At 45.6% G+C, this 26,199-nt stretch overlaps 1 protein-coding gene across 7 annotated transcripts in view; it reads left to right on the top strand.

Annotated features, from left to right (window-relative positions):
* The window catches only part of LOC140728164 (receptor tyrosine-protein kinase erbB-4-like), a 943,636-nt gene that overhangs the window by 659,849 nt on the left and 257,588 nt on the right, over positions 1-26,199 (top strand). For 6 of the 7 annotated variants that reach the window (XM_073046457.1, XM_073046456.1, XM_073046455.1 and 3 more), the window contains exons 16-19: positions 15,465-15,509; positions 20,547-20,679; positions 22,609-22,731; positions 23,060-23,158. In XM_073046457.1, the coding sequence (XP_072902558.1) occupies positions 15,465-15,509; positions 20,547-20,679; positions 22,609-22,731; positions 23,060-23,158 (400 nt within the window). The remainder of the gene's footprint in view (positions 1-15,464; positions 15,510-20,546; positions 20,680-22,608; positions 22,732-23,059; positions 23,159-26,199) is intronic. The other variant, XM_073046453.1, reaches the window with a different exon arrangement.

Below are 26,199 nucleotides of genomic sequence, written 5' to 3'. Positions count from 1 at the left end.
TTCACACAAAAGGTGAAGAGAGTTTCTTCCCCTCCACCTACCGCCCTGAAGCATTGTGGTCTAGAAAGAATGTTGAAAGAGGGCGATGCTCGGCACAAAGGATGAGTCCAAGGTGTGGTGTTCCCTCAGGAATATCCAAGAGTGGATATCACCACTCAGGCAATCCAACAGAGGCCACCCCCATTATCAACCTCTTCTACATCTTTCTGCCTCCTCATTGGCAATACCTGCCTGAAACTTGATGACCTACCAGCACAGTGAGATGTTTGCAGAGGAAGGCTGTTGACTGGCACATTCCAGGCTGCAGGAGTACTCCTGAGGGCGGTTCACCGCAAGCATTCAATGGGGAAGGGCCGCAGTATCGGATTCCTCCACTATTGGACAGAGAGGGGCCAGGCTGGGTGAGGAAGTTCCTCCATTATTACAGTAGTGTTCCACCCCAGGAGCCACGTGCGTGGCAACACTTCTATCGGTTTCAAGGAATATAACAGAACAGGACTGAAAACATTGACTGTCAACGCCGGAATGAAAAGGCATCGCGTGGTTTGTTCTTGTAATTTTTAAAATTATAAATAAATTCTGTTTGAACATACGGAAAGTCAGCAATATCTGCAGAGGCAGCAGACTGCTGCTTCAGCACTGGCCACAGCGACGCTGTGACAGCGTCTGTTTACACACTGGTGACATCTGCACTGCCAGCCCTCCAGGTGTCTCAGCCTGTCAGTATCTTGAACACTGCCCGCTGCAGAGAGACATCTCGGCAGTGGACTCGTCTGTGCTGCCAGCCACCAGTTACCAATGACGTGCGCCATCAAGCATATCGGCAGAGGCACTGACGCCATATCCTTGACTAGCTAACCGCAGCAGGATTGAGAGAACATCATTCCACGTACTTGTGCGGTTTCCGCCGAGCACCAAGATACGTGTTTGGCATTGGGCTAAAATCCCCAAACCACTTTTTCTTCCCTCAGTATCCTTTACCCTCTTGATATTCAGTGCAGAATCAATCAGGACCACACCTGGCTCAGCTTTTGCTTTGCAAGCTTAAGACAAATGCAGAAGAGAAAGGCAATTCTGCTGAGCTGAAGGCCGTATCGTACACCTGTGGTTTGCAAAGAGCAGAAATAAACCATCACGGTCACAACCCTCCCGACAGTCGGACATGTCTGCATGATGCAAGCAACATCAAGCATCGAAGATCTCCATCATCTGGGCCATGCCATCTCGCAGCTACTGAATACAGAAGCCTGAAGTCCCACACCACCTAGTTCAAGAACAGATACTTCTCTTTAACCATTCAATCCTTGAACCATCCAGCATAACCTAACCACTGCCTCACTTTAGCAACACTATGAACACCTTGCTACTGCAATGGACTTCTTTTCCTTCTAAATACATTCTTTTTTTTGTATAATTTTGTATAATATTTGTTTAATTTGTGTTTATTTGTGAACGCTGTGTCTCTGATGGGATTACTGCACTCAGTGCCAGTATGAACTTGATGGGAGGAATTACCTCCTTCAAAGCTCTAACAATTCTTTGATGTTGTGAGTGCCAAAAAAAAAAGTCTTGTTTAAGATGGCGCCACTGAAGAGGGACGACAGCTTACTGGTGGTTCATCAAGCAAGAGGTGCAACTACATATCCGTTATTAATAACACTTTTCTTATGAAAAATTGTGACAAACGATCACTGCAAACAATAAAGAGGTGAGCAAAGGCAAGGCTGACTCAAGGGTCGAGGTGTGTGGATCTGATACAAGGCTGGAGTGAAGTCGAGGCATGTTTAAGAAGTGGTTGGAGTGAGGCTGACACATGGTCAAGATGGAGGTGGAGTCAGGAATGAAGTTGGAGCAAGCAGAGCGGTGGAGTTTCAGAGCCCCTCCACCTAAACTGAGAGCGAGGTTTGATCGATCAGGATGCCGGGCAGGTTTGGGAAGGTTGGGTACAGGCTGCAGCATGGCGGCGGGGTTCCAGCCCCAGAGCGTATTGATGCAGTGGGCCTATGTCCTCGTGTGGGGGATGACCCGGTCTTTGGGCAATTTAAACACCGGACCAGGAGGACTGAAAAGGTGTGGTGTCGGGACGGCTCTGCTCACTGCACTGCAACGTTTACTCCCCTCTCCGCGGCGCAGAGGCTGAGACTATGGGCCTGTCCCGGCTGCTCCAGGCTTCAGGCCTATAGACTCACTTTCACTCTGAATGCCATTGTTTGCTTTTATTGTTTGCGTGATTTGTGTGTTTTTCCTCGTGCTCTTTATTTTTAATTGGGTTCTTTCGGGCTTCTTGTGTTGTGGCTGCTGGGAAGCAGATGAATCCAATAGTTGTATAATTTCAACATACTCTGATAATAAATGCGCTTTGAACTTTGAAAATATTTAACTTCTTGAGTTGAAATTTCCCTTTGCCAAAGAAACCATCTCAAACCAACATCTGGAGACCCGAGACGGCGGATGATGGAACCTGGAGCAAAAAAAACAAACTGGTGGAAGAACTCAGCAAGTCAGGCACCACCTGTGAAGGGAGCAGTTTGTCACAAACCAAAATGTCTGCACGGCCTGTGCTGGGTTACAGCCTCAGTCTAACTAATGACAAGCAAACACCAAATCAGGCCCAGTGCCATCGGTTTCACCCTCTGCTTGGTCCAAGGGTGACAGCCCACAGTACATGTACCTGTCTGTCTCCATTCAGTCAGCTTGGGCACATTCTGTGATTCTTCACCAGTGTCAGTCACTGCTCCTGTGGCTGGCAGAAGGTGCAAGGCTTTGAATCCTTCCTTCTGTTCATCCAGTAGCAAGGAGCAGAAGAGAACAAAAACACTCTTCAAGGAAGCTCCTTCCAGCATCCATTGGACACAGTTGTGTCCATGTAACTGTCTTTTTAAGTCACAGCCAGAAATTCACGATGGCCCTAAGAGCTTGCAGGAAATGTCTGATTTCACTCTACTGAATTCTCACTTGTAGTATTCATTTTTGGAGACTAAGATCAAAAGAATTTTGTGTTCCGCTCCTGTTCTGGCTGGCAGTTGCTGAGGACTAATTTACTATTCTGTGTGGTATAATATTCAAGAGACACTGGATGCATGTAGCGATCAGAGATAACATGAAGCCCCAAGTCCTCCTGTGGGAGGAGCCTTGTAGGATGATTATTGAGCTTTATACCTGCTCTCGTGCAGAAATTCAGAACACCTGATTTTATCATGGAGTAACTTCATGGTGTAATCTCTTTATATGCTTCAGCTTTAGTCAACAATGCGGTGGCTAATGTCATGGCTTTTTGGCTAATGGAACCTCTCTGCACTGGGATACTGGCAGAGTTTTGGTGGAACGTTTGATATTGGTGATGTTTTCCAATCATCATGTTGTTTGCTGGAGATCCAGGTCACTCTGGTTATTTGTGTCATTATCCCTGCCTCTGGACAGGTGCGGCTGGGAGGTGAAACAGCCTTTATTCCCATTGGTGGGGGGGGGGAACCTCATCAAAACCTATCCGATATTGAATGGCCTAGAGCTGGTGTTGAGTGGATGCTTCCGATAGTGGAAGAGTCTAGGACCAGGGGGCACAGCCTCAGAATGCAAGGACATACGTTCAGGACAGAGCGATTTCTTTACCAGAGGGCGGTGAATCTGTGGGATTGATTGCCACAGATGGCTGTGGAGGCCAAGTCATTAGCTACATTTAAAGTGGAGGTTGATAGATTCTGGATTACTAAGGGAGTCAAAGATTACAGGGAGAAGGCAGGAGAATGGGGTTCAGAGGGATAATAAATCAGTCGTGATCGAACGGCGAAGCAGACGATAAACTCAGTGGCCTAGCTCTTCTCTTATGTCTTATGTTCTTATGGAATGATGGAAATGGAGACACAAGAGAGACTGCAGAATCTGGAATCTGAAGCAGGAAACAAAGTGCTGAAGGAAATTAGCAGAGTGGTCATCCATGTTTCAAGTCAAGACCCTGCACCAGGACTGAGAGTGTAGACGAGAGGCAGCTAGCATCAAGCAGTGAGAGGGAGCGATGAGGTAGGAGCCAGCAGGTGATAGGTGGAATCAAGTGGCGGGGGGGTGGTTGATGGACAGATGGAGGTGGTGAAGTGAGACAAAATGGAGGTAGAGAATAATGTGGGGACAGAAGAGGCTGAAGATGTTGTAATCTGATAATTAAAGAAGGTGGCAAGTGCAACCAGATGAGGAAAGTCTGAAGGGCAGATGGGACCTGTTAGAGGTGGGGATAGGGCACCCAGTAGGTATAGTGTGTATGTGATAAGAGAGAATGTAGCACAGGGGTGTGTTTGCTGAACTCGGAAATTTCAATGTTCATGCTGTTGGATTGCAGACTATGCAGAGAGAACATGGGATGATGTTCTTCTGGTTTGAGGAGGAGGAGGATGACAGTGAGGGCCGTCGTTATGCCTGACACCCCACAACACCACACGAAGAAACACTGGGCACCTATAGATAATAGAAACACACACAAAATGCTGGAGGAACTCAGCAGGCCAGGCAGCATCTGTGGAAAAGAGTGAACAGTCAATGTTTCGGGCTGAGACCCTTCATTAGGACTGGAAAGAAAGGATGAGAAGTTAGAGTAAGAAGGTGGAGGGAGGGGAAGAAGAAGTACAAGGTGGTAGGTGATAGGTGAAACCGGGAGAGGGGAAGGGGTGAAGTAAAGAGCAGGGAAGTTGCTAGGTGAAGGAGATCAAGAGCTGGAGAAGGGGAAATCTGAGAGAGGGAAATGGGAATGGGGAATGGTGAAGCAGGGGAGGGCAATTACCGGATGTTTAAGAAATCAATGCTCCTGCCATCAGGTTGGAGGCCACCCAGACGGAATATAACATGTTGCTCCTCCAACCTGTGTTTGGCCTCATCGTGAAAGCAGAGGAGGCCATGAACTGACGTGTTGGAATAGGAATGGGAAGTAGAATTGAAATGGGTGGCCACCGGGAGATCCTGCTTGTTCTAGTGGATGGAGTGTAGTGCTCAGAAAAGCAGTCTCCTAATCTATGTTGGGTCTCACCAATATACAGGAGGCCACACCAAGAACACCGGACACAGTAGATGACCCCCAATAGACTCACAGGTGAAGTGTCACCGCACCTGAAGGTCTGTTTGGAGCCCTGAGAAGGAGTGAGGGAGGTAGTGTAGGGCAGGTATGGCACTTGTCCCGCTTGCAAGGACAAGCACCAGGAAGGAGGGACAAATGGTCAAGAGAGTCACATTGGGAGCAATCCCTGAGGAAAGCAGAATGTGGGGGGAGGGAGAGAAAGATGTGCTTAGTGGTGGAATCCTGTTGGAGATGGCGGAAGTTACGGGCTGGATGTGGAGGCTAGTTCAGTGGTAGATGAGGACAAGAGGAACCCTATCCCTGGTGAGGTAGCGGCAGGATGGGGTGAAGGCAGACGTGCACAAATTAGAAGAGTTATAGAGTTGATGGTGGAGGAAGGAAAGCCCCTTCCTTTGAAGAAGGAAAACATCTCTTTAGTTCTGGAATGAAAAGCCTCATCCTGAGAGCAGATGTGGTGGAGACAGAGGAACTGAGAAAAGGAGATGGCATTTTTAAAGGGTGGGAGGAGGTGTAGTTCAGATAGCTGTGAGAATCAGCGGGCTTATAAAAGATATCAGTAGATAAGCTGTCTCCAGAGATGGGGACAGAGAGATCGCGAAAGGGGAAGGAGGTGTCAGAAATGGACCAGGCAGGATGGAAGTTGGAGGATTTAAACAATAGTAATTATTAGATATGTAGATAAAAGTCAGAGGTTAGCCAAAAGGATTTAGATGCCTTCTCCAGAGACTGGGGGGTGTGCTATGCAGTTGTACTTGCCCCAGGAGATGAGATCTGTATTTGGGAACACTTACATGATAAGGCTATTATTGGTGCACACTGACAGGGTGAGCAGATTGTTAGGCCTGCTGGTTAAATAGAGGAGATGATAACAAGCATCGAGGAATCCATGTCCATGCCCCACAGGTGTGTGGTACCCAGAATCTCTGACATCACTCTGAAGCCATGCATACTTCTTTATAAGGGCTTCTTGATGACCCCAACTCACAGTGCCTATTGCTTCAGTTAATAGATGCTTCAATGCAATCTCCCCGGATTCCAGGGAGAGCTCTAGTCTCCATTATATGGGCCACCGTGAAATTCTTCAGGAACAGCAGAGAGCCAGTTGGTAGCAGCTTGACGCTCCCAGTGAGAGAGGAGAGTGCTGCTCATCAGCAGATTGCATTCCCAATGGAACAGATGTGATTGCTGGGAAATCCACTCCCGACAAGATTGACACCATTTCAAAGCCAATGGTGGTCTCCAATGGGTTTCTTGTATTTGTAGAAAGGCACTCACGTGCTCCTGGTGGAGGACAGTGTCGCAGCTGACAAAGTCTGGCGGTGCCAACTCCCTCCGAGGAAATGTAGATGGCCTGTCTGAAGAAATTCTTCTCACAATTTCCTCCAAGCAGTGATTTCTTGTGCATGAAGAAGGCTGGGGTTAATACTGGGGGATATTACGCAGGCACATGTGTGTAGTCAGTGGCTGCCTGCACCGGTGGGAAGCCAACGATCCCGGCAAATCCCGGTGCGCGACATACCATCTGCTCCTCAGTAAGATCAAAGTGCAGCCGAATCTCAAAGGGCAGGGTGATGGAGATGTCTCCATGGATAATGTGCTGACAGGAATAAAGAATGGCTCGTGCAAATTTTGTACAGAACTGAGATGCCCTCAAACAGATTGCATAAAGCTTGGTTTATCGTTCATTCTTGCAATATGACACCAGGAGCTTTCTCAATGCACAGCAGTTCCATAGCAAAGAAACCTGTAAATTAAAGGGCCCTCACTAGGGGAATGACAACCCGTGCTTGGCCCTTTTATGATGACTGACAGCCAAGACAGTGACCAACAGCCCTAGGGCCCCAACAGGAGAGTGATTGACATCCAGAAGAGTAACCAAAACAGGAGAGTGTCTCCCAGCTCTAGGGCCCCACCAAGACAGTGGAAAACATCTGGGAGAGTGACCACCCAACATGGGACTCCAGCTGTGGGAATGACCATCGGGAGGCGAAGCAGGGACGTGTTTGGAGGTTGAGTCTTGGGTGCAGTGTGTGGGGTTGGGTTGCCCGTTGATCTGCAAACCTGATGAACCATTTTCTGGATAACTGGGACGTGACTGAAGGGGAAATCATTTCTCTGTGCGCAGTGCATTGGTGGCCTCCACACTGGAACCGTAAGCACCATATCAGGGCAACCAGCTGCTTGGAAAGACTAGGAAGTTGCCAGATCATGAAAAGCCAATGAAATGGCATCTGTTGTTGACCTGTTGTGATTGTAGACAAATTGGAGTGGATCCAGTTCACTCCTCAGCCAGGAGTTGATATGCTTTATGACCAACCTCTCAAACACATTGCATGTAAGTGCTACTGGACCATAGTCATTTAGACAGGTTACCATGTCCTCCTTGGACACCAGTATGATCGAAGCTTTCTTGAAGCAGGTACCTCAGGCTGCCAAAGCGACAGGCTCATGATACCAGTAAACATTCCCGGTTGATTAGCACAGGTCTTCAGTACTCAGTATACCGTCTGGGTCAGATGCGTTCCTTGAGCTCACCCTCCTGAAGGATGCTCTCACGACAGCCTCAGAGACTGAGATCACAAGGTTGTAGTGAGTCGTGTGAGATTGTGAAGGTACCTCCAGGCTCCGTTATTCAAAGCGAGCATAAAAGGCATTGAGCTCATCTGGGAGTGAAACTTTGTTGTCAGCTCTGTCACTTTGCAGGAGGTGATAGCATTCGAGCGAGTGATTCTGTGATTCAGGTTTGGTCCAGAATTACCACTTCGCATGTGAGATTGGTACTCGATGTTACAAACCATACTCAAAATTCAGTGTACTTAATACCAAAAGAAACCAGCACAACACCATCCAAAGTCTACTGTGTTCTGCAGGACACTTATATAACCACATCATTGTTTATACAATTTTATTAGCCTTATTCATAACGTGGAGGAGCCTCTGTAAAACCACACCGTCTTATATATAGTGTTCAGTGTCTTTATCCTGAGATCTAGCCAATTAATTAATTGGACTCTGATATGAACTGAATATTGATTTGGTAATTGTCATGAGAAGAAAGACACACACAATAACATTCATTATAAGATGAGAACTGATGTCAAAGACATTCCATTAAACAGCAGAATGGAGGTCTAGTTATCTCCTAATTGATCCCTTACTGAAAATGTTCACTGAAATAACATTTTATATTGTCTGCTCCTTATAGTCCTGTGTGTGTGTATGTGTGCATGAAGACTGTAACAAGAAATATTGGAGCCTTTCTTCATAATTAGAGAGCCACCCCGCTCCCCACTAATGAATTCTGTTTTCAGACTCTACAAATCTCCCAGAGACATAATTTCATTGGCAGTATGTTAAGGATGGGAGAAGCTGACGTGCTTCAACTTTACATTAATGGAATCGACTTGAAACCAAATTAAAGGATTTCCTTGCTTTGGTTTGTATTCTGTCTTGCATGCACAAAAGAAGACGTTCCTTTGAACTGTGATAATACAGTTTTGCACAGAAGCTGGGGAAGCCCTCAGTGGATTGAATACAGACATGACTTCCTGTCTTAATTACGAACATTAATAAGCACTACAATGAATGATAAAGAAGCACACTGCTGTAATTCTATTTAGTGTAAAGTATCCTGGCATACATATAGAAGAATCAGATCTTGGTTGAAGTGTTGGTAAATACTCTTGTGTAGTTGTTTCACATTGTGGTATGGACTTGTGTGCCTGACCTAAACTACAGACTCATTGCCTGAATCGGAATTGTGGGGTTATTGTTTGAGGAGGGATTGAGTAGACCCAGACAGTCTTCTCTAGAGCTTAAAAGAATGAGAGGTGATCTAGTTGAAACAGACAGAATTCCTACAGGGCTCAACTGGCCAGAAGCAGGAAGAATGTTGCCTCAGGCCAAAAAGCCTAGAACTAGGGGTCACGGTGTCAAGGTAAGGCTCACACAAATTTAAGACTGAAATGTCTTCTCTTCGGGTGTGCCGAGTGCTGGGAACTGTGAACCTGAGGGGCGTCTGGAGGCTCAGTTGTTGAGTTCATTCTAAACAAAGATCGGTAGACTTCTGGATATTAAGGAAATCAAGGGAGACCGGGACTGTGGGGAACTTGGTACCGGGTAGAGCATATGGGTCAAGTTGCCTACTTTTGCTCCAATTTTTTATGTCCTTATGGTGAAATAGAGTATTTTTCAAATATTTCCAACTGTTGAGAAATCTTTGGCAATGAAATGGCTTTCAGTGTGGGGTTGCAGAATAGTCCAAAACGCAACTGGAAAAATAAGATCACACTCTTCACACTCTTGATTTGACCAGGGACAGGATCCCTCATACTCTGGCTGTCCAGTCTCTTTCAAGTACCTGAAATCTGTACTCACAGTGGAATAATGAGTTTTATGTTTGCAGTGTTAGAACCAAAAGCACCAGCCTCACCAGCGATTACTACAACCAAGGCACAGCTTGCTCACAATAGAAATGCTGAGCCCAAACACTCCCAGTCTCACTACAAAGAGACCAAGACCCAAATGCCTCTCTATCATACAGTTGCTTCATAGACAGTCAGGGTGAAACATGACCAGAGAGTGTCTGAATCCCAAACATCTGTTTCACTCATGAGAGAAATATCAGAACCAAAAGATTCTCTCAGACTACGAAGTGCCCAGACCTGAGAACTCTCCTAAACTACAGTGACTGCAGAAAGTAAACTCTACCATTCTCAAAATAGAGTGGCTGGAATCCAGCAATTCTCTTTCACTATTGATGACATCCATTAGTCCCGTGAGACGCAGGCCTGGGCAAAGTTGTGTGGAAGACCGGCAGTTGCTCAAGCAGCAAGTCTCCCCTCTCCACTCCACCGATGTTGTCCAAGGAAAGGGCAAGGGCTGATACAGCTTGGCACCGGTGTCATCGCAGGAGTTGCCAAGGCAACGTCGGACTGCTTTAGGGACTCCAGCTCCAGATTTGTCCTCAGGATTTACTCCCAAAGCCTTTCCCATAAGTAGGTATGGCTGCAAGGTTTGAAATCAGTTTCCCCTCTGTCAGATTGACTGCCTTCCCAGGCTGATGAGCTCCAACTACCCAAAGCACTGGCTTTAAGGTGTCAGGACTCGCCTTTGCCCCTTCTCCTGTCAGTTCCACTGAGTTCAAAGGCTAAGCCACACGAGAAGGCCAGGAGTTGGACTTGATCGTCAGAGGCTATTTGAGGCACATGCCATGAGGAGCACTTTTAGGCAATGGGAGCTTGTCCCCACTACCACTCCTCAGTTTGACAACCTTGGAACTATAGAGAAGCTGAAAAGCATTCGGTTCCAGTCTCACTGCAGAGACTGGAACCCAGACCCTTGCATAGCTCCTGTGGAGGTACTGTAAATGAGTACAGAGATGGTAATATTTAACATAAAAATCCTGTCCCAGCACACCATGGTATCTGTACACATGTTGACTACTGTCTCCATTCATATGGTGAGCTCACATACATAATTTATTGGTGTATTCAGATGCTGAAGGAACACCACTGAGTATTCCACCTTCCACTTCTTTATCTTACTCCACCACAGGTCTGTTTTATAAACTGACATTGATTTCCAAGACACTTGTGAGCCACATTCTCTAGTGCTACTTAGGTTCTTGGAAAACTTGAATGGACACTCTGCGGATGACTGTTTCCTATGATATCTACAGCTAGACACAAATGATGCAGCCCATGCCTTTCCTGCCTTTAGCACTCTCATGACTTACTGGTTTTACAGCCGCATGATGTAGCTTTGATGAAGGCAACCACACCGGTATTACTAAACCTCAGGATCCTGTCCCAGGCACAGGTGCCAGGCATTGTTGAGAACCATTTTCTGCTGTTGGCAGTTGTACAGACTTGGTGCCAATGCTGTTCACTCAACCACCTCCCAAGGCGTGGATGGAAATGTCCCTGTCAGACACCTTAGCCATGGTTTGTGTGGTCGGTAAACTCATCTATATCCCGGAATTCCTCTCTTACTACATCATCGTGTTCCTCGGCTCTGCATCTCTTCCTAGGGTGTCGACGTAGCTGTTCAGCTCAGAGAACAGCCCCACACCGGTCATGTACTGAGCAGGTCCACTTGCACTGCCTGGACACGCCCGTTTGCAATTCGCAGCCCCACCAACCCTTGCCTGCTTCCACTCAGATGCCTAGGGCATCGTTTCACTGCACAAGATGGCGGCCTTCTGCAGCTCTCGCAGGAAGCACTAGGCCATCCTCCGTATCAGTGTGCTTCTCTGGTGTTGCTCATACTAGGCAGAGCTAGCAGTAGAACATCCTCCACTGAGGGCAACCATTCCGTAACTAAACGACCACATTCTGGGCAGCAACCAAGAAACATACCAATCTGAGTAAAGCTGTAAACAATGGGAACCAAGGGGAAAATATCGGACATGTTAGACTGTTGTGGTTGATGGAGGTCCTGCATCTTGATCCTAAGAACTATAGGAGTTTCTCAGGCCAATGCCCTAAGCCCAACTATCTCAATCTGCTTCATTAATGACCTTCTTTTATTGTAGTCAGAAGTGGAGATATGTACTGGCAGTTGCACAATGCTCATTTCAAGTTGCAACTCCTCAGCCAGTGCAGAGTCTATGCCAGCCAACAGACAGGCATGGGCCAATAAGTAACATTCACTCCACAAAAGTGCCAAGCAATAACAACCTCAAACAAGACACTAACAATCCACCTGTCCCTGACCTTCAGTGGTATTTCTGTAGCTAGGGCCTCAATGATCGACCTTCTAGGATCAGAGTCTGAGTATCCGGCATAGAACAGAGAACAATCCAGCACAGGATAGGCCTTAGAGCCTAAAATGTTTTGCCGAACTAATTACAGTAGTAATCAATGCCCAACTAAGCTAATCCCTTCTACCTACTTCATGTCCATATCCTTCCATTCCCTGCACATTCATGTGCCTGCCAAAGAGCTTCTTGAATGTTTCTTTCATAATTGCCTCCACCAACACACCAGGCAGCACATTCCAGGCACCAACCACTCCTTGTATGAAAAAACCTCATCCCGCACATCTCCTCTGAACTTTTCTTCTCTCACCTTAAATGCACGTCCTCTGGTATTAGACATTTCAACCCAAGCAAAGATCTCTCTATTCTATCTGTGCCACTCATATTCTTATAAATCTCTACCAGCTCTCCCTTCGGCCTCCAGAGAAAACAACCCAAGTTTGCCTACCCTCCCATTACAGCTCACATTTTCTAGTCCAGGCAGCATTCCCTCAAAGCCTCAACATCTTTCCTATTATGGGCTGAGCAGAATGGAATGCGATACTCCAGATTTAGCCTATCTAGAATTTTATAAATATAACCGAGCCTCTCGAACTTAGTTCCTTGACTAATAGAGGCAAGCATACCATCTGCCTTCCTTATTAATCTGTGTAGCCACTTTCAGAGAGCTATAGACTTCACTCTACATAGTAACACTGTTAAGGGTCTTTCCGTCAACAGTGTACTGTCTCTTTACATTGATCTCCCAAAGAACAGAACTTCACATTTGGCTCCATCAGCCATTTCTATGCCCATGTTTGCAGCTGATTTATATGCCACTGTAATTTGCTTCTACACTATCCAAAATATGTTCTTCATATCGTCTGCAAACTTACTCACATTTTCACCCAGGTCCTTTATACTGTGTATAACATAAACAGCAGAGATCCCAGTGCAGATCCCTGCAGAGTGCCACTCGTCACAGACCTCCAGCCAGAATAAGTCCCGTTGCCCATTGCCCATTGCCCATTGCCTTCTGTCTTCTATGGCCCAATTCACTGTGGATTCGATGCATCTTAATCTTCTGGATGAGCCTTCCTGTGGATGTTGTTTACATGGATTTTAGTATACTTTGACAAACTCCATATTAATTCCATGTAGAAAACATCCACAGGTCTCTTTTCATCAATTACCTTCATCACCTCCTTGCAAAACTCAATCAAGTTAGTAAGACATGACTTGCCCCATAGGTAGCCACGCTGGCTTGCCTTGATTAGGCCATGATTTTCCAAATACTTATAAATCTTATCACTAAGAATTCTTTCCAGTAACTCCCTATTAATGACGAGAGACTCACTGGTCTATAGTTTCTAGGATTATCCCTGTTTCTTTCCTTGAATAACGGAAAAACTTCAGCTACTCACCAGTACCTGTACTTAGAGAGCACATGAAGGTAATGGTCTAGAGACTTCCTCTGCTGCCTTTCTCAGTAATCGGGAGTATATCTCATCAGGCCTGGGGACTTCTCCACTTTAATGTTAAGAGACCCAACACTAACTTCTACAAATTCCCTAGCAAATTAGTACAATCCACACCAATCTCCCTGCCTTCTATATCTTTCTCCTTGGTAAATACTGATGCACAGTACTCGTTTAGGTCCCACATCCTCCATCTCTACACATTTGCCACCTCCTTCAATCTTGCATTGCCCCACTCACTTCCTAATTATGCTCTTGCTCTTGATGTCTGTATAGAATGCTTTGGGATTCTCTTTAGTCCTTTTTTCCAAGGACTTTCCATGAACCCTCATAATGTCCTAATTCCTTTCTTGAGTTCTTTTCTAGCTTTATAACCTTCAAGGGCTCTGTTTGGCTTTACCTTGCTAAACCTTTTAATACATTTGCTTTTCTCCTTGACTAAATTCGCCACCTCCCTCGACATCCAGGGTTCCCTTCTTTTGCCATCCTTGCCCTACCTTCTTTTTGGAACACACTTGTCCTGTACTCTGTGCAGTTAACCTTTAAACTCACCGGCTGACATCTCCTGGTCTTTCTATCCTTGTTAGGCATGTATCAGGAATGCTACGGAACACTTTCCAGTTGCCTGGGTGAATACAGCCCCAATAACATCTGAGAAGCTCAACGTTCTTCAGGACAAAGAGTCCCTCTTCACAGATTTCTGAATGGTCTATGATCCCATGAAGACTATTTTGCTCTCCTTTTGCACTATCTATCTATCTATCTTTTTATTTATTTGTCTGCCTGTTTATTTATATTTATTTTTGTAACTTATTTCAATTTTTATGTATTGCACTGTACTGCTACAGCAAAACAATACTTGTCACAACTTGACAGTGATTCTGATCATCGACCTCTCCCACTTCCTTCACAACCTGCACACTGTTGCCTAGTGTGGAGCATCTGCAACTCATGCTACACCAACAGGTCAGGGTTTCTTTGACACCATCGTCCCAGCTTGTGTCCTTGACCAGTGGGGCAGCTAGAGCATGAGAGCATGAGCACGCCCCTGCCTGGTGCCATCCAAGACACACACACACACACACACACACACACACACACACACACACACACACACACACACACACACACACACACACACACACACACACACACACACACACACACACACACACACACACACACACACACACACACACACACACCTGAAGGTCCTGACCGTCACAAATGCGGTTCAGTAAGGTAGGTAACCAGCAATATCCCCAGGAAGCTTGGGATGCACATTAAATGCAGGTCTTGCCAATCATGATCTGACAGTAGGAATGAAGAAAAAACAGAACTGAATGTAAACATCCCAGTCCTAGTGCATTGTGCCAATCACAACACGTTTCCCCTCTGACTGGGCGTAAATGTCTTGAGCCTAAACCCACCTTGGTGGGCAGGAATTGGACACATGACAATGGTAGATAAATCAAAGTGGCCCACAGCTCATTACAGTATATTGCAATAATTGGCCTGCAGTCAATTTGTAACACGTCTACGTCCTAACTGGAGAAATAATCAAGAACAAGACTGGCCCCTGACCTAAGGGGTCTTTGCTGCTTTCTTCAACACATTTTTCTCTGCATTGAATGCTCCCAGTGAAGACCATTCCCTTGCTTTTGACCGAAAACAATCGAGAAGAATTGAAGTCAGGCAGTTACAAGTCCGCTCGCTTTATTTGGCGGCTGGGTCTTGGTTTCCGACGCGACCCAGGGAGGTAGAGGGCAGCGTGTGTGTATGATTATCTGTCACCCTCTATCTGTGTCGAGTATGAATAGTTTCAACAGACTGGTTTATAACACAGTGCTGATAACCGTTCAATTCATGTGGCATTCATTCTCCTAATCACCGGTTCATTCCATCCAGATTGCATTGTCATTGTCCCTGCTTTGGTATGCTTTTAAAAAGGCTTTTATCTCACTTTTGTTGGATTCGTGGTTGAAGGGGAGTGGCGGGGAGGGTGCAATGCACTGGCAGGTTCCCTTGAAGGTGAAACAACATGTAGGGGGGCCCCAAGGCTGTAATTTAACCATTGTGACTGTGTTACTGTAACATTGCGAAGGTTGTAATTACTCTGTTAACATGATGGTTTTTTTGTTCCTCTCCCCACTCCTGAATAATGGACTTCAACCTTGCTGTGCTGCAGGTGCACAGGCCCACGTATTCGGGACTGCATCGAGCTGATGGATAGGTACTATTGTGCACTGTCCGCTGCATGCTGTGCTGTGCGAATGTTTGCTGAGAAAGGGATGGTGCGGTGCTCTAGCTGAAGTCAGGTGCACAGGTCCTTCCTTCGGGCAGATGATTCATTCCACCTTCCCCCGACATGCTAGGTACCATCCACCATATTTTCATCTCATACCCTTTTCAGCCCCCATCTTGTGTCTCATAGGTCAACTAAATGATGGCTAGATATTAGAAATTGAAAACCTGTGATATCATCAAATTAACCTACTAATCACCTTGTCACAAGCGTATAATAAGATAAGGTACAATCAACGCGATGGTCTTGGTCTCTGTCTTCTTGCTCTACTTTCATCTGTGAACGTTTCTTTTTTAAGGCTGTAGTGCCACACTAACGAGATCTGAAGTATTTCACTAATTGCTCAGGGTTAACTGCTAGGCCTTATCTTCTTAGTCTCAACTTTGAGAGTGGATTACTTGTGCAGATTAAGTGAAAGCAGGGATCTGATGTTTGCTGAATGATATTTTAACCGGAGAGAGTGCAAGGGATGTTGGGCAACTGTAGTCTGCTTATAATTACCTGTGATGCTTTCTAGTAACCCACCCAGGACACTGTTACATCTTGCTGCACAATACAGACGCCACTACTGAGTTAACACTTCTGTCAGTGCAAGGGAATTAAAAGCTTCGGAGGCAGATTCAAGACTATTATAATAAGTGCTGGGTCAACACTCCTAGGGTGACAAACAGGGAACAGATATGAGTGATTACTTTGCACACACTCTCCATTCTGCTGAAGATAGGGTTTCTGTGACACTGATACAGTCCTGACAAAGACAATTGATTTCATTCTGTTTAACGGCCTTCCTTAGCTCTGAACATATATGGAGCAGAATAAAATTCCAGTTCCTACCATGCTAAACATAAGAATTTCCTCACTGAATATCCTCCTGTGTTACTTAACAAGTCCATATTCTTTTTCCCCTCCTGTTCTTGATGCAGTCAGAGCCGGTCTATAACCCTGTACACCCGAGTCCCAAAGTCATGATCTCTTAATTTTGCAGCTCAGTGCTAATTAGCCATGCCAAGACAATAGAAACACTTAAAGCAACATCATCCCAGTAGTGACATTCTTGTGAAACAGACATGCTGACAATGAACTACAAAAAAACAATTCATTTTGGGGCTTTTGTCCCGTTCTGGTTTATTCATATTTTCCACCCCCCCCCCCCCCCAAGTCATGTCCTGGCAGGACTGGGTGTAAACTTCTCTCCTTATGCTGACGGTGCCCAGGCTCAGGCAGTGGAATCATCAGCCAGGTTTTTATTCGCTGTTCCATCAACGGCCGTACTTCCATCACCGGATCAGTAAAGGTGATGTAATGTGATTAACGTGAGTTTTGTTTACCATTTGCAACTCCTGAGCCAACGAAGCAGCCAATGCTTGCATGTAGCAAGACCAGGATAACATTCGGACTGATGATCGGCAAGTGCCGCAAAAATACTGGGCAGTGCCCACCTCCACTGGCAGTGGGTCTTAACACTTGTCCCTTGGCGTTAACTGGCATTACCAACGCAGAGCCCCACTATCAATATCTGACACAGCAGGGGGTTGGTGTTATAATTCTATTTATTTCTTTAGAAATACCGTGCAGAAGAGGCACTTCTAGCCCAAAAAGCTGCATTGCCCGGCAAACCATTTATTTAACACTAGCCTAATCACAGGACAATTTACAATGACCAGTTAACCTACCGACTGGTACGTCTTTGGACTGAGTTCCCGGAGTTAATCCAAGAGTTCCCGGGAAAAAGTGCAACCTCCTTACAGACGGCGCCAGAATTGATCTCCGAACTCCGAGTGTCCCGAGCTGTAATCGAGTCGCGCCTACTACTACGCTGCTGTGCCACCTTTGACCAGCCATAGCAGACGAATGCCCTCCACTTGCCCGGAAGAATTGAGCTCTAATGGCCCAGGAAGCTATACACCCTAAAGGGCAAAGCAGCCCATTGGATTGGTACTTCGTCCACCATCCAATGTGTACAGTCTACAAAAAGCACTGTCGTTCCTCTACTCTGACAGCACCTCTCACGCCCATGAGAAGGACAAGGGTAGCAGATACATGGGAACACCGCCACCTACAGATTCCCACTCCCCCCCCCCCCCACCCTCCCAGGTCATACACCATCCTGATTAGGGAATGTATCAACAGTCCGCATCGGCACTGGTTCTAAACCCCAGAGCTCCCTCCCCAACTGTGGGAGCACCTTCACCAGAAAGATTGTAAACTGTCTGATACTTTTCCCCTTTGTACTGATCAAAGATGTTTCCTAGAAAAGAATCTTTCGCTCCTGGAATTTCTGAGAACATTCCAAAGAACTGATGACTGAATTCCTGCAAATGATTACTATCTGGTTACCCAGCTTCTGCTGAGATCCTGGATTCCTGGTCCCATCCTGCCTCACACTCATCACAGGACTTGTAAGCAGTGACCAACTGGACTCATTTTCAGAAGGAATAAGAAGCCTGCCGGAAGCCAGCTTCTCTTACTCCAGAGAGCAGAGGGCACCATAACTGCAGCAGTAATTATCCCAGTACTACACCGTTAGCATGTGTGCCTTTCAGACAGGAAGCTTACTGGATTCATTGGAAACCTCCTGACTGGAGCCTCATTAAAACATCAAATATCTGTCACAGTAATTGCAGTTCTGTGCCAGCAGAGATGACATGGTAATGTGCACTGTCACAGTAGCTGCAGAACCTGTGTTAAACGGCACTTGGCTGGAGTGTCCTAACCAGGGGCCACAGGCTGCCGGGCAACAGTTTATTCCCATGGAGCTGTTCCCTCAGGGCAGCAACTTTCAGGAACCTCAAACAACTCCAGCGGGAGCCCTCCTCTGGACAGACTGGTCCATTAGTGATAGGAGCCCTCCAGGCAGACTTGTCCATTAAAGATTCTCCCCCAGACAGACCATTTCTTCATTTTACCCCTGCCTGCCAGGTCAGTTCAGTACTGAAATTGCATTCCTTCATGCCCAGTCCACAGTAATCTAGCCCCCCCCCCACCACACTGACCAGTCCATTAATAATCCTCCCCCATGCAGATGTCTTTTAAAATTCTTCCCTCACACAGGCCAGTCCACGATTTTCCATTTTCCCACAAAGCCAGTCCTACCATCCAAATATGGACCAATCTTCCCTCACAGAAAGCAATCCCTTCATGACCCTTAATATTCCTCCCCAGGACAGGCCTGTCCATTTATGTTTCTCCATCTCAGTGGACAGTTCCATCAACGATACTCCCTGTACATCCCAGTCCAGTATTAATCCTTGTCCATAAAGATTCATCCTATAGCAATTCTCCTCAACACCATTTATCCTTCCCACAGACCGATCAGTCCATCAATGAACTATCTAACAGGCCAGTCCTTTACTGATTTACACTAAAGCAGGCCTGTACATCAGAGACCACCACCCCCCCCCCACTCTCTCGGCCATTATCAAGCATAATCTTCCCCCAGAATGACCTGTCCATAAATTAGCCTCCTCCACGCCAACCAAACAGTCAATGTTTTCCACCGTCCCGTTGATGATCCTCCCCCGGGCGGACCCCAGTCTGTTCACAATAATGATCCCCATTCCCAGACACACTGCTCCATTAGTGATTCCACCCACAAACACACTGACTATTTATTGATGATCCTTTTCAGATAGGTTGGTGTTGTCCTAGTGCTTTCTGCCATGTCCCCTTTTGACATATTTCTCCCGTGCTTTCTTTGCTTCTCTCCAGTCGTTACTGCAAAGCAGAGGGAACTTGGTGGGGGGCGGGTGGAACAGTCAGATTTCTGTTCGTATGTGGAATATGTATCTGTAATAATCTGGTCTTCTTCCTCTCACTGGTGTCTTGTATGTGCTTATTCGTCAGTTAATGGTCTGCTCCTACTGAAAAGCTTTCTCTTTCTCCCCATCCGAGCCGCCCACCTCCACTTTCCCCCTACAATCCTCTGCCATCTTCCCGCTCTTCTCACCCAGCAGCAGGAAATGCACCACGTTCTTCTCTGATCCCCTTCCTGTTTTGTTGGGAAATATCAATCAGGAGGATATTTTGCCCAAAGAATCATATTCTGAAGGAAAATATTAATTCAGCTCTTGTTTCCCATCTCTTTTAAGTCGATCAATGGGCCCTTTGGAGCAGGTGTCTTTGTTTGCTGCCTTGCCTCTTTGCTGAGTTTGGATGATTTCCTTTTAGACCCTTCTGGTAATAAAAGCGGATTACAATGATGAATATTTCTAATTAAAAACCAAGTCTGATGAGCTCGACTTTGAAAGCAGGTGGGATTTACACAACCAGACGTTGTACATTCCTTCAGAGCCCACCACCCCTCCCCCATTCTATCTCACTCTACTTCCTCAAGGGCTTCTTAGAGCCAAGTGAAGCCCTTCAGAAAGAGTTCAAGCATTCATTATAATTACCGTTCAGTCATCAAGACAGAAACTTGCTCTACACTCCTTTCTCCTTCCCTTGCCTAACAGCCCTGTTTAGTCAGAATTTCAGGATATGCTTTTAAGTGTTATCGCAAACCTAACATCTTCTCTCTGTCTCTAATGTATGAAGGCCTCAGAAGTCAAACTTTCACTTAATATCCATGCATGTGTGTTTTCCCCTTTGAAGAAGCGACAGCACTGGGACCCAGGGGAAACGCAGTGATCATAGATTAACAATTAGCCTACCACATAACCTCCCATAACCCAAAAATATAAACAGAACACACAGGCATCCTTTTGCTGGATTCTTAATAGGGGTTGAAATATTTTAAGATAATTACTGTATCCCATGTGGGAATATTATTCACATGCAACTCTTTGCTTGGGATTGATCGTGGGGTACCTGGGGAATTTCTGCCTGTTCTCTTTAGACAGACTGGTGTGATTGCCTGAGGGTGATTGGACGTGTTTGCGGTTTTCTTCCTTCTTTTTGCTGTGACTGCCCCTCCCTCACTGACATTTGCTCCCCCCCCACCCCCTCCCCTGTCGCTTCGATCGGCAGGACCCCTCTGATCGCTGCCGGAGTCATAGGCGGCCTCTTCATCGTGGTGATCCTGGGGCTGGTGGTGGCCGTGTACCTGAGGAGGAAGAGCATCAAGAAGAAACGGGCAATGCGCCGCTTCCTGGAGACCGAGGTAACGCCAGCGGACAGGATCAACTCGCCAAGCTCAGCTGTTTTTTTTTCTCCGCTAAATAGGAAAATACACTTCGAATTCTTATGACATAGAATGAGAACATTCAGCCTACCAAGTTTATAGCAGTTACAGTCCCCCAATTTCTACCTTGTAACACCACCAATTTTGCTACTGATATGTAAGTTAACCAGTCATTTATAGTATTTAATTAGCCAGCTAACTATTGTGTCGTTGGGATGCCATACCCAGTGACATTCCAAGGCATTGGTGGGTGTTGGCTGAACAGCAGACAGAGTCATGGAACTACACAGTACTGAAAGCTCATTCATGATGACAAAAAGATCTATCTGAGCCAGTCTATTTTCCTGCGTTTGGCCCAAATCCCACCGTTAGCCAGTTCCTTACAACCTCAGGCCATGGATTTAAAAGGAGCCATTCAACTTTGGCAAGGCTTCTATCAAGCAAATAAACAGTAATGTTATACCTTGACTGATTGCTTGGTTGATAAATGGGTCTCATGCCGAAGCTTTCATGAGCTAGTAATAAGATGAGGATTAAAGGTAGAGATGGAAACATATGCACCTCCATTCCAGCTTCAGAATGTGCTCAATTTCACTGAGGCACCAGATCCACTCAGTTTAATTCTAGTCCAGACTGCTTGAAGTTCAATACAAGCCAACAAGGTATTGATTGTAACCCATTTCCTCTCTCTTCCCCATCAGCCCACAATGGCCCAATATCTCCCAGCTGTGGGGATGGTCGTATTGTGTGCTCCAGACTGAGCCCATTCTGGTGTGAATTCATGCAACACAGTCATTGATGCTCTTCAGGCTGGGCCCATCTTACTCAGTGTAGTTGGTTGACGAGAGCTGAAATAAAACCAATCAGGTTATGTCTTCTTAAGTAGCATTTATTTTAGTGTTGCTGAAGAGTCACAAACTCAAACCATTCCAACTTCCTCAAGTAGTATCTTCCTATCAAACTCACCCAGTCCCCTTCTCCCTGCATTCTCTTCCTTTAGCTTATCTTCATTGCTCCTGCTACCTGATGCTCACACACTGAAATTCCCTTGGTCTATCTGGTGCTCATCTATTCCTTTAAAAGTCTCCTTAAATAAACCTCATTGATAAACTTTCTCTGCCTTTACAAGCTTATTTTCCTTTTAAAGTTCTATGATGTTTTTGCTTCTTCTACACTATCTAGTCTTTGCAATGTAGTTTAGAATCATACAGCATAGAAACCAGCCCTTTAACCCACCAAATCAAACTGTGAATTACCCATCCATAGTAGTCCCATTTACCAGCACTTAAATCTGTAGTCTTTGAGGTTTGACAATCCAGGAGCTCATTCAGATGCTTGTTCTATGTTGTGGGTGTACCTGGCTCCACCACCCACTCAGACTATGTTTTGTAGATTGCAGCCACCCTCTGGTAGAAAAAATTCTTTCTCAGATCCCTCCCAAATCTCTTCTCCCTCATGATGTTGATGCCTTCTAATTTTAGCCAGCTTGGTCATGGGGACAAGTTTCTTATATTCTATCCTATCAATGCCGTCATTATTTTGTATCCCTCAATCACATCCCAAATCCTCAGTGTCTTCAGCTCTGAGGAAGACAAATCCAACCCATAAGATCTCTTATGAATCTTCTAAATCCAGTCTCTGTAGGGAATTGTTCCATCTGAGGCATCGTCCTGGAAATCTCCTCTGCACCCTCTCCAGATATGTCTGTCGGCCCAGACCCAATTGCCATTGTAGACATTTGTGAAACCGTCACCACTCTCTGTGCTCCTGAATTGAAATGGCATCATCTTGAATACGTGGTGGCCCTCAATTTGATCTGAAAGTAATGAAAATATATCCCAGACCTCTGCTTCCTTGATCGTTCCAGTGACTCAAGAAATTCATGTTTCAAATTCTTTCTGTCTTCAGCTAGTGGAACCTTTAACCCCCAGTGGCGCTGCTCCAAATCAGGCCCAACTTAGGATCCTCAAGGAGACCGAGCTGAAACGCATCAAGATTCTTGGCTCTGGCGCCTTTGGGACAGTCTACAAAGTAAGTAGCACTGACTTTCTCTTCCGTAGTGACTCACGACATTAACTCCTATTCATTCATTTTAGCAGTTTCTCAGGATTTTGCGATTTCCTTTGTTTCATCAGCTGCCCTCTCAAATTATGATTTAAGGCTTTCGAACTGCATGCACTGCCAGTTCATCTTAATGCAGGCTGATCCATCTAAATCTATTCTGCTCATGGATTTTCTTGGTTGCTCCTGTTAGCCGTTGACAGCTGAGGTAAAGCTCCCCCAGCTAGAGCCATTTGTAATGGAAATAGTTTGTTTGTACAAAGCATTTTTCTGAGGTGACGCTTTTTGTCTTCTTCAGGGCATCTGGGTCCCGGAGGGAGAGACGGTGAAGATTCCTGTAGCCATTAAGATCCTCCGTGAGAGAACAGGTCCCAAGGCGAATGTGGAATTCATGGATGTAAGTCGATGGCATCTATTCACTGATTAATGTTCTGAGCTTGGTAATGGAAATGAGGGAGGTGACAATTATTGATTGTACCAATGGGGTGTCAATGAAACAACAGAATGAAGTGTCCCACGTGATGTTAGAAATGTTTTAGCTGGTGGTTCATTTACCTCCTATTTGAAAATGATTAAGGTGTCGCGCTATAGCACAGGGAGTGTAGCCACATGGAAAACACCAGTTATATCATCATAGCAGCAGTAAATGAATGAGGATTATATATTACTAATGAATATAGTCGGGTGATACGGCTTTCACATTTAGTTTGGTGAAGGTGTAATTAAGCTAACATCTCGTTAATGTGAAATCTATTCAAAAATGCCAGCTGAATTTGCTCTACAGCCAAGGAAGAGAAAAGGCACCACTGTGCCTCACCTTGTCTCAGCTGCATTACATCTGGCCAATGTCTGTTTGTTGTAATCAGGCACCATTTGCCGAGTGTCCAATTAACTGCAACTATTTTGCTAAAATTTTAGCAACTGCAAATATTCTGCTATTAACCTGTGAATGCCTTGCACTGTGTTTCGCCAACATCAGCTGAGTGAGATGGGAAAGTGGAGCTCTGTTACACCTCTGAATGAATTAACATTTCAGTCATGCAGCACTGGTCAGAGTCCCAAGATGCCAGGTAATACATAGCAGATTATTGCACTGCATCATATAGTTTTGCAGATGCTCCCACATTGCTTACGATGTGATGTGCACTGATGAACAGTACAAAGGGATGGCTGAGTGCCATCTTCAGTGCTGTCAGTAAATCCCAGAGAATGGTCAGGCAATTGTTATAAAATGGTCCAGGCAAACATCAGCCACTTAGGATTTCAAGAACTAGAGAGGATCAGCTTAAGGGATAAAAATTAAAAGAAACCTGAGGGGCAACTGCTTCACACAGAGGGGAATCTGTGTATGGAATGAGCTGCCAGAGGAAGTGGTTGAGGCAGGTACAAAAACAATATTTAAAATGCATTTGGACAGGTACAGAGATAGGAAAGGTTCAGAGAGATTTTGAATGGGACTAGCTCAAGTAAGCTTCTTGGAGGAGTTAGGCAGGAGGGCCTATATCTGTGCTATGAAACTCTATGACCCTAAATGCATGGTTTGAATAGAATGGCAGGTGCCTCAAAGCACTGAAGCCAGAGGGGAGGACACATGGAACATTGACATGACCAATGAATGATAAACTTCCTGCACAAAATGAGATATGCTTAAAAGAAATCAAAGTGAGAGTGCTGAGGATGGAGAAGAGGAAAGGGCATTCATCGAGACAGTACAGAGACGCTGAACTGAATGTTATCCTTCTGTGACATCGTGGGTTGGGAGATCCATACTGTGAGACGTTGACTGTACCAAGCCGCCTATAGGTTCCTCCTAGAGATGTAACCTTGAGGCTTCTGGGGACCGAGGTCAAGAGAGTTCCCTGTGTGTCACGGTCCCGACCGTTAATTCCCCATTTTCTCCTAATTCCCTTTGATTGTGCCATGGTTCCGACTGTTAATTCCCCCATTTTTGCCTAATTTCTTTTGATGGCAGCACACCTGGTTTTCATCAAGACCTGCAGTTTAGGAACACTGGCTTTGCACCCACTAGTTGCCAGATCATTGATTTTGCCTGTGTGGTAATTAACATTTCCCGGCCACTTAGGATTGTGTGTTCTAAGTTTTGCTTCTGTACCAAGTTTTACCTGTGCAACTCAGTCTCTCCGAGTCAAGATAAGTTTTCTAAGTTCAGCTCCAGTTCCGAGGTTTACCTGTGTAACTCTGTCTCTCCGTGCTAAGAAAAGTTTTGTCTGCTGCTTCCCTTTCTACGCTCTGTGTCAAGATGAGTTCTGCCTGCCTCCTGCTTTCCTGCACTCCCTCCTGTTTGCTGTTCAACGCTCACGCCCACGTCTGTATCCTAACTCAATCTCCGTGCCTGCGCCCTGCGTTTGGGTTCACCTCATTCGTTGCAACACTGTGCTGTCCTTATGAAAGTGTGTGGTTGAGTAACAAGTAAAGACAGGGTTTGATACAAGGGGATTTCCCCTGCTGGTGAGTGATTGGTTGTCTGCTGTATCTGACCATAACAGTTAGGGTTGTGCGGTTTGTAGTTAGATCAGAATCAAAATCAGGTTTAATGTCACCGGCATATGTCAGGAAATTTGTTGTTTTGCAGAAGCAGTTCATTGCAATACATAGAAATAAAAACTATAAATTACAATAAGAAGTAAATATAAAAATAAGTTAAATAAATAGTGCAAAAAGAACTGAGGAGGTGTTTATGGGTTCCTTGTCCATTCAGAAATCTGATGGCAGAGGTAAGAAGCTATTTCTGAAACGCTGAGTGTGTGTCTTCAGGCTCCTGTGCCACCTCCTTGATGTAGCAATGAAAAGAGGGCATGTCCTGGGTGATGGGGGGTTCTTAATGATGGATGCCGCCTTTTTGGGCCATCACCTTTTGAAGTTGTCTTGAATGCTGGAGTGGCTAATGACCATGATGGAGCTGGCTGAATTTACAGCTTTCTGCAGCTTTTTCTGATTCTGTGCAGTCACTCCTCTATACCAGACGGTGATGCAACCAGTAGAAGGCTCTCCACGGTGAATCTGCAGACATTTGCTTGTATCTTTGGTGTCATACTGAGTTTCCTCTAACTCCTAATGAAATTTAGCCACTGTTCTGCCTTCTTTGTAATTACATCAATATATTGGGCCCAGTTTATATCCTCAGAAATGCTGGCATCCAGGAGCTTGAAACTGCTCAACCTTTCCACTTCTGATCCCCAGATGAGGACTGGTGTGTCTTCCCTTGACTACCCCTTCCTAAAGTCTACAATCAATTCCTCAGTCTTATTGATATTGAGTGCAAGGTTGTTGTTGTGACACCACTCAACCAGCTGACCTATCTTGATCCTGTACGCCTCCTCATTAACATCTACAATTCTGCTAAAAATAGTTGTGTCTTCAGCAAATTTAAAGATGGATTTGAGCCATTGCGGATGTAGGGAGAGGAGCGCAGAGGGC

Source organism: Hemitrygon akajei, chromosome 5 (genome assembly GCF_048418815.1).
Source record: "Hemitrygon akajei chromosome 5, sHemAka1.3, whole genome shotgun sequence".
NCBI classification, from domain to species: domain Eukaryota; kingdom Metazoa; phylum Chordata; class Chondrichthyes; order Myliobatiformes; family Dasyatidae; genus Hemitrygon; species Hemitrygon akajei.
The sequence above is the reverse complement of the archived record's forward strand: the minus strand, read 5'-3'. Positions and strand labels throughout refer to the sequence as shown.